The sequence below is a fragment of the Phaseolus vulgaris genome, chromosome 2 (assembly GCF_000499845.2).
Source record: "Phaseolus vulgaris cultivar G19833 chromosome 2, P. vulgaris v2.0, whole genome shotgun sequence".
Taxonomy (NCBI): domain Eukaryota; kingdom Viridiplantae; phylum Streptophyta; class Magnoliopsida; order Fabales; family Fabaceae; genus Phaseolus; species Phaseolus vulgaris.
Window position 1 is genome coordinate 40,498,331 of NC_023758.2, and position 9,100 is coordinate 40,507,430.

The 9,100-nt window shown below is 34.1% G+C and overlaps 2 protein-coding genes across 2 annotated transcripts; both read right to left on the reverse strand.

The window, feature by feature from the left end:
* Positions 1-285: 285 nt before the first annotated feature.
* LOC137812083 (triose phosphate/phosphate translocator, chloroplastic) lies at positions 286-5,548 on the reverse strand. The gene is made up of 12 exons (XM_068613975.1): positions 4,852-5,548; positions 4,696-4,767; positions 4,539-4,604; positions 3,391-3,469; positions 3,076-3,196; positions 2,889-2,984; positions 2,264-2,376; positions 2,022-2,099; positions 1,783-1,899; positions 1,216-1,315; positions 983-1,083; positions 286-594 (listed from the first exon to the last, which is right to left on the reverse strand). Exons 1-12 carry the CDS (start codon positions 5,106-5,108, stop codon positions 577-579), a joined length of 1,218 nt encoding a protein of 405 aa, XP_068470076.1. The 5' UTR covers positions 5,109-5,548; the 3' UTR covers positions 286-576.
* A 2,028-nt stretch (positions 5,549-7,576) lies between these two features.
* LOC137812081 (protein DMP4-like) lies at positions 7,577-8,556 on the reverse strand. The gene has a single exon (XM_068613972.1). It carries the CDS (start codon positions 8,349-8,351, stop codon positions 7,707-7,709), a length of 645 nt encoding a protein of 214 aa, XP_068470073.1. The 5' UTR covers positions 8,352-8,556; the 3' UTR covers positions 7,577-7,706.
* Between the last annotated feature and the right edge of the window lie 544 nt (positions 8,557-9,100).

The following is a 9,100-nucleotide window of genomic DNA, read 5'->3' on the forward strand; positions in this document are numbered from 1 at the left end:
CTACTTTTTTTACGAGGTTCACTACTTTTAAAATTCCATTGTTGATGGTTGATGGCATTCTAAGCACGGGTAACTTACTAATTCATCTTATCTCTCTAGTGCATTGTCAATTTGATGAAGAGGATATCGGTTCGCTTCATTACTTTTTTGGTCTCTCATCGTCTTAATATTTTCACGATTACCTTTAGTAAGCTCAAATTCATTCTCTAAATGAAATTATTTTCTTCTCTGTGCCATGACCCTCTCAAGCCTAGAGTTTTTAGCATGACCATTGACACAACTGCATTGACTGCTTACTAATTTTAAGCTTTCATAGTAGTTTCAATAGCTCTTTATGGGAATCAAAGGTACATCATTTTTCAGTAGGGACGAGAAGACTGCAAATCAGCAGCAAGACATTGTTTTCTGAATGAAGAGAAAAAGAAAAAAGAGAATATTTAACAAAAAAGGAAGAAGGAAAAATAAAAGCGCGCTATCACGAGGATAGTACAATACTGAACCAGTCACTCAATTATTTTGAAGGAAATTTGGCGTGATTTACAGTGCAAGACCTCCTCCAGGTTGACCACTTTCTTCTTATGCTGCTTTCGCTTGCTGACAAGAAACCAAAAACAAAATTGTGTCAATTAAACATTCATTGTTATGAGTTGAAATATTAGGAAATCACAAATTGTATAGGTTTTGCCCTATTTAATAAACTTCTACTCATGGTTTTGTAGTTTCTAATAATTTGTAATCAATAACAGAGTGAGTCAAAAAGAAGAATGTAATATGGACTCATTAAGAACTTTCAATTTGATAATGATAATGGAATTGCGGGTCTGCCAACATTCTCATCCCTAAAACTGAAACTAACTTGAAACTACATATGATGGTGACTTATAAGTTATAAGGAATCTATAAAGAAAGTGGTTTAAACATGCATATGAGCAACAACTTTTCAAGTTTCAACCAGGTACAAATAAATTGAAAAGGGACTCACTCGTTTCTCTTCCTCCATCCTGGCTTTGATGAGAGAGTAGATTGCCACTCCAGCAATTGCAATGGCTGTTCCTATACCAGTTTGGGTGCTAATCTTGTTACCTGTGTGAAACAATTAGCCATGCAGAAATATGTTTAGACTCTCAGGAAGATGAGTTTTTCTTCAATGGCAAGGAACAAATAACTCGTGAAGGTTAAACTTTAATAACAGGGAAGGAAGATAACGATATTTACCAAAGATTACAATTGAAAATCCAATCACAAATACACGTTTCAGTACGTTCCCAACTGCATGAGTGAGAGGGGCCACTCTCTCCAGTGTGTTGGTAGCCACCTGTTGACCAAAAATGTAGATGTGTTTCATTCCAATTCAGGAAAAAAATATATGAATTTAATTGGAATTAATTGAAAGTTTGTCATCGTATCATGAATTTATATAAGATAGTTGAGTATTGAAATGACTATTCTACAAATTATTCCTCCGTTGCCTTTTATATCTCTTCTAAGATCATTACGTATAAATCAAGAAATGTAATAATAATTCAAGATATTGTGTTTCTCCAAAAGGAGTTCATTAGAAGAATAGGCCAAAATAAATTAATTGAAGCAACATTTTAGTACAGAATATGCTAATAAATGCTCTAAGGAGTTTAAAATCAAAATTATTAAATGAAAATTCGCTTTTCTCAAAAACCTTAATATTTAATGTATTGTTTTCCATCTTCCTTTTTTCAATTTCTCAATTTCAAGGTAATTTTTCATCCAAAATTTAGACTAATGCATCGAAAAAGAAGGATTTACCTGGTTGTAGAGGTGGTAAAACATCCCAACCCAGAAGAGATCTGAGACGAACTTGACCAAACCTACTTTAGCAATAGCATCATTGAAGCCGTGCTTCAACAGAGTAGGCCCTTCCAACTGTGGTATCAAATAATCATTAATCAGGATACGATGCCAAAATAAAAAAACAAAGCAACGTATTACATAAATTATACAATAAAATTTGAGTTTTCAAGGGAATTAAAACAGGTTTCACTCACAATTATTGCAGGGGGTAGGCAGACAATTAGAGCAATGATGGAAATGTAGGCGTAGACATTGGTACTATCCATATCAGTCTGCACAAGAGTTATTAAACAATAATATGAAACAGCAATAGTTAGTTAAGTAGGAGGACATGTAACTGATATAAGTAATGCAATGGAAATCACAAATTCACACAAATTTGGATGCGTTTACAGTTAGTAAAACAAATAATTAACATGGGTAGCATAGGGATAACCATGGCTTTCTTTGAATAGATGCTCCGGTATGTGAAGGAAATGTTTGAAATCATAGCACTTATGAAGCCAACCCAGTTGAATGAGAGCTCGGTCAAAGATGCCATGGACACACCTGTAACATGACATGCAAAATTATGTTAAGTTCTCCGTTCACTAAATATTTCTCTGCAAATGTGCAAATATTACTTGTATTTTGGCATATCATCTGTTTACAATCTTCTGGGTTTAGAGTCCAAGTTTAGAGTTAACAAATAAAATAATAGTTCATGAGAGATTGGGATTAATTTTCAGAAAATAATTTCAAAGCTCTCTTAAGAAGTTAAAAAAGAAAAGCATTCCCTAAAATAACTGAACAAAATGCTCACCTTGACAGTTCATAAAAAGTCATGAATTAATGAAAGAAGAGTGCTACTCATTTCAACATACTCACATTTAAAATGGAGAATGAGATGAGATCCACATATTTAATAGGACCCCTATGGATTATATCTTATTGGAAGGAGTGTGTCTTAAACAGAGGAGGGGCAGAAAATGTGTTGTGAACATTTTTCCCAATGAAATAGCTGGTTAGTAGAAACAGTGAATCTTATCTCAGTTTAATGAAGAAGAGGGATGTTATCTTACCAATAACAACGGGAGCCAGAGACAGCCACAAAGTGATGGGGATTGATTGGCCAAGTATGAACTGTGAAGCAGCAGCATTGAAGAATGGTTCGAGAGCTGAAACAAAAATTTATCAATGTTATTAGAAACTAGATACAGTTAAACTTCAAGTACCTCCTATTTGATGTATATGATAAACTCTTATAACCTTTAACGGTATGAGTGAAAGAAACAGCAACTGCAGCAAATGAGACATTGCTGGTCACATGGCCTAATGCATGGCACACAGCCACCGGAATGAGCAACTTCAGCAGGTTGGAGTCTATAGGCTGCAGAAACAACAGCCTTATCAGTACACTACTATTTATGTACAGTAATAGTATTCTATGTAAAACATTTATCATGAAACTAAAATTAATATCCCAAGATGTGGATGAGTAGAATCAGTGAATATTTGTAATATCGACTTAGGAGTTAGATATTTTTTATGTATTCTGGGCTGGGGATATTGAACTTGACTTACAGCACGCTTAGGAAGGCCCACGGTCCAGCTCAACAAACAGTACACCACACCCACGAATAAATGGATAACCGATACGAAGCTGCATAAAGGCAGGTTAATCAAAAATCCAAAAGAAAACTGATGTAAAATAAAAGAATCTCGGGAAGAATTTTTATTTATAACAACCTTTGACTTTTTTCTATTTATAATACACTAACATATAACATGTGCAGGATAAAAATTTAATCATAAACTCAAACGTCGCTCACGTTTAAATTAGTAAACAGAAAGATTAAAGATTTAACATATAACATTATTGAGATTTTAATAATTGTTTTAAAAATCATACAAACAACTCTAGTTAATAGAGTTTATAAACTCATTAATGAATTGGAGAAATTCAAAATCAAAACCTTGTTAGCTATTATTTCCAAGAGTCCGTTTCTGTCTTAAAACGGTATAGGCACGCTTGGATTAAAAAGGAAAAAGAAATTCTCATTGAACAGAAGCAAAAGTTTTGTTTCCTTTTCTATTATATTAAAACTAGTTAGAATAGTCTAAATCACCAACCAAGTCCAGAGAGTGTGAGATCTCGTCAATTTATTCTTTAGAAAAATGAAAAATTTGATGTAGTATCTGAATATACAAAATATATACAAATTGGTCACTAAATAATACTATTGCTTTATAACAAAATATCCCCTAATTTAATATTAAACCAGTCCTTAGAGTTACAACTTAAAGACAAAATATTCCAGAAAACTATTTCATTGTTTCACTTTTTGGAGTATTCAGAAATTAAATACGATTTTTTTCTTAATTTAAGAAGAAAATTGACCACGTCTCCACATTGGTAGTTTACCCAATTAAAATATATTAAATATAAGTATTATACAACTTTTGCTCTATTCTTAATATAGATTCAAAATCAAGAGGATCTGTCTGTATACAGCATTAAGCGCAGTCCGTTCTAACTCATTTCATGGACACTTAAGTGTAATTTTATAACAAAATATAATAATCAAGAAACGAGAAATCAATTATTACGATATTTCCCTAAGTTGACCTTAACTCAATTTTAATCGATTTTAACAAAGCCAGAGACCATTTTTGCGCATATTTCACTGATCAACGAGCCAACACCAGACAGAGAATCACTGAACACTTACTACGGATAGGGGAAATAGTTGTAGATCTTCTTGTTCAGGATGTTGAAAATCACGTTCAAGAAGTACCTGCATCAGAAAACCGAAGGGAACGTAAGCAGAAGACACTACAGAGTCAGAGGTTGTAGGCATGTAAGAAGAGCAGAATCACGTGACGTACCACGTGAAGAAGAAAAACCCGGTGACCAGAGCGGGGTTCTTGTCAAAGAATCCCGCAGGAGCAACCTTCTCCCTGTAATGAAAAAAACGAACGGCATTAGTTAGGAGAGTGAATTGGCCGAGTTGGCCGAGTCAGAACGGATGAAACGGACCTCACCCGGCGGAATCACCACCCTCGGCCGGCGAGGAGGCGGCAGCCAGGCAAGGCCGGAGGAGAACGGCCTCCTTCTTGAGCACCGGCGAGCAGAGCTCAGGACGCAGCTGCCTACCCCAAATCAGATTCCCGCCATCCGCGAGTGACCCCACGGCCTTCACTGTGACGAAGGAGGCACCGCCAGCGGCCTCCCGCGGTGGCTTGCGGAGGTGAGCAAGGGAGGAGAAGGCTCCGGCGCGTGACAGCACTCGCGACTCCATCTGAACCCGAACGAAGAAGTGGGAATGGCGAGAAAGAAAGAAGAAGAGGTGTGTGTGTATGCGATATTGTTGTGGTTTTAGTACCTGTGGCTCTGGTTTTGCAGGGCTCTGATTGGGTGCTTCGCGGCTTTAAAGCACGAGATGCGCGTAGTTGTGATTGGCGTCGGTGCGTGGAATGATGGAATGGAGAGTGGGAGATGATGAGGGAGCAGGATGGTCTGGTGTGGTGACCGACAGGGAAGTGGATAAGTGGGACCCTCTTATCTGTTGGGAAGAGATTTTTGTATACGTGTAAGGGATGATTGGTGGTGAAGGAGGGAGAGTGTGTGTGCTTGGTTTTCTTGAAATCAAGGTCACCCCTTATCACATTCTCTTTCTCCTTCCCCTTTCTAAAGTTGTGAGGGATGTTTGTTTATTCACTTGCCATTGGATGTTACTGTAGTTCATGTCACGGAATCACTCATTCTCCCACCAAAACTTTAGATCATAAATAAATAAATAAAAAAGCTCAGACTTTCATGATTTTCCTTTTTGTTCTTCAATGCATAAATCTCTGCATCTAAATAAATGGTACATCCTAATCCTTCTTCTAATCCTTGTTCCTATTGGTTGATTCAAATAACCTACATGGTTGTTTGAGAGAGAAGAGATGTGGCATTAGATTTTGATGATTTGGAATTCACTGGGAACAACTGGACAACAACGTCTCCTGTGTAAAAATGTTTAAAGAGATTCTCTCTTTTGTGTACAAATTTTATTTTTCAATTTTATTCTTTATAATATTAAACTTTAATTTTTATTTTTATTTTTATTTATTCTATAAAAAAATTTAGAGGAATTTAAATTTGAAAAAAAACACAATTTCTTATAATTTTACATCTAAATTCTCCAAAAGTTGAAATGCATGAGTAGACAATAGCTCGTGGAAGAACCTCAACTCAACTCATTTTAAATTTTTATTTTCTTTTTCTATAAATGTTTTATAAAATAGTTATTCAAGCACAATTTAGTTGTAACATAATTTAAACTTAGCCAAATTTCACATAGGAAGTTTTTTTACTACCCTCTTAATTTTCTTTGAACTTTCCATCCTTAGCATTCTTCCTATCCACATCAATAGCTAAGGTGTTTAATTTTGTACTCTATTTGTTCTTCATCTTTCATGTGCATTTAAATTTTACTATATCTAAATATTAAAAAAAAAACATATGGACAAACAAATAAGAAGATTTATCAATGCGATTAAAAATATAAAGCTCAATTAATATTTATTTTTTTTATATATGAAAACAAAATTTCTGTTTATGGTAGTAATAACATGATAAAAAATAATTATAAGCATTTAAGTAAAATTATTAAAAAAAATTAAAAATAAAACTTTGGAATGAAAAAGTAGGAAAAATATTTTTTTAAAGAAAGAACAATAATAAAAAAAAATCATGATTCATGCTATATTAAAATAAATTATAAAAAAAATTCTACAATTGCCTTGAGATATAAAATAATACATATATCATGGTATTGAATAAATTAAAAATAATATAACTATCTTAATTTAAAATATTTTTTATTATCCTAATAATAATAAAAAATATTTTTAATACTAAATCAATTATAATTAATATAGTGGAGACTAAAAAACACTTAAAAATCATCTAGATACTAAAATAATTTTATTTATAAGGATTAAAATCAAACAAGTTCATATTTATAAAGCTTTTGAAGAAAATAACTTGAGATTTATTCTTATTTAAATTTAGTTCTCATGGCTGCACTTTTTTCTAAACATACAAGTACTTGAATATGGATAAACTCTGTGCTACATGTATAGCATTCTTAGATCTGTTCATTCATATTCAATTCTGCTATTGCTGGCTTTCTGAGTAGGATGACTAAGAAACTTTTCACACATTCTCTATTGTGTCTTCACTGAAAGCTGCTGAAATATTATGATGATCTTGAATAATAAAAAAACTGCAAATTCTATCTCTGCTGAAACTGTGTATACATAAGAGTATAGCTGTTTTTAAAGGAATTTATGATCATGAATCTTGAGTCTATCATGTATCATGTTATTGCCAACAAACTAGTAGAATATATTGTTGTTAGAAGCTTCTGTAATGGCTCGCTCTAAAATACAGGTGTAAGAAGTGTGAAATAGATTCAACCGACAAAATAAACAAGTGTTTGATGTAAAAAAATATAGCAGGAACAATGCACACAAGAAGCATTCAATTAAGGAAGAAATAACAAAGACTTGTGTGTTTATATATCTTTATGGAATTGATTCTGTCAGGCTGTCTTGTTGTCTACAGTTGAGTCCACAACTCCACATGTAATATTCTCTTTCTAGTTTTGTTGTCAATTCGTAAAGGCTTTGCCTGTGGATAGATCCATTTCAGAATTGCATCAGATCCTCTCATCAAATTCCATAAGACTTGGTAAAAAATAAAACTAGTTTCATAGAATGAAAAGTTAAATATTCCACTTTATTTATATGATATCAGAACAATGAAATTCAACTAAATTCCTATATGGTGTCACAGAATCACAGTGTTGAAAATGGTCCACAAACATAAATATAAAGGACCCCAACTTTTAGTTTGGTGATAGTGGGAAGCCAATTCCGTGTCTCTGTGTTGGAAAAGCCACAAAGAGCATGCTGCAAAAAATCCCTATGGCCACAGGCAACACTGTTAGGATTTCCCGTGCCTCAGTTGAAGGTGATGGAAAGAAGCAATTTACCACATTTTGATCAAATAATGCAACTGCTGCAAACACCAAAATTGACATCACTGCATGTATGAAATCGATAAACCTCATTCTAAATTTTGCACCAAGTTCAGGTGGAAGAGAGGTGGATCCATCAATGACCCACAAGCCCTTGAAGGTGGCAAGTCCATAACAAACATTCCCCTTATCATCTCTGAAGCTATCAGTAAAGCATTGGAAGAAACAAGAGGCACCACAAAGAGCCACAAGTGTAGCAGTCATGAACTTGCAAACCGAGTCACAGTTGCCTTGGTTTGTGACTATTGGAGATAGAAGTTGGAAAGAAAGAACAGTGCCAGTTGGTAGCAGATTTGCCAAATGGGCTGTGCTTTGAAATGTTTGACTTATGGCTCTCTGAATGAGGCTTCTATCAGGTTCTGGAACCTCCATGTTGTGCAGAAGTGGTAGCTTTTGTTGACCATGATTATCAGAATTATACATGTACAGCTCTTCTTTAATAATAGCATCCATGGTTTGGCTATAGATTTTTGCAGCTTCCTAACCTGCCTTCTGTGATCCACTCTTTTGTTTTGTACAGGTTTGTTAAACTTGCATTCATCTATCATGCAGTTAGGCTTTGAGATATAATGGGCAAATCTTTGTGAAGCCAAATAGAGGGAAGGGTGTTGCCATGACTTGCAAGAAACAGTAACTGAAAACTTGATGTATCAGCTTTCAACTTAATTTGTGTCACGAAAAGTAAGTTAGTTAGAAGAAGGTGTGGTTCCTGTGTTTTTTGTTTTAAGCAGACGTGATAGTTACGAATGCACAAGTTTCCGGAAAATAAAAGAGAAAATGCGTGGGACTTCAATTACCAACTTCGTAAGAGTGAAGTTCGGTGGCAGAGGAAATGTTTTGCTGAGACGCAACGGCTACAAACTCAGATTTGCATAGTTTAGCTTTAAGCAAATCATGGATTCAGATGTTCCACGTATATGAAGTGCAAATCTTAATCTTTCCCCACACTATACATTAATTTTGGCAGTTTTGCTTTAGTACATTACTTCCATCATCATTGCAAACTAACTACATTTGAAAATATTTTCAATTTTACTAATTAGTGTACATTTTAATTTTAACGGATTATATATTTATATACTATAAATTAAATGTTGTATTTTTTTAAAGACCGGTTTTTTCCAAGTTTATCAAACCATAAACTAATTTTACTAATTGTATGCTAAGCTATACAGATAATCCCCATAGTATTTGAAGATAAA

Excerpts from the sequence above, each read along its gene's own strand:
- LOC137812083 (XM_068613975.1), bottom strand. The coding sequence starts at position 5,108 with ATGGAGTCGCGAGTGCTGTCACGCGCCGGAGCCTTCTCCTCCCTTGCT. Across the intron at positions 3,470-4,538 it reads AACTATTTCCCCTATCCGTA|CTTCGTATCGGTTATCCATT; the intron begins GTAAGTGTTCAG and ends GCCTTTATGCAG. Across the intron at positions 1,900-2,021 it reads GCCTACCCCCTGCAATAATT|TTGGAAGGGCCTACTCTGTT; the intron begins GTGAGTGAAACC and ends TTGATACCACAG.
- LOC137812081 (XM_068613972.1), bottom strand. The coding sequence starts at position 8,351 with ATGGATGCTATTATTAAAGAAGAGCTGTACATGTATAATTCTGATAAT.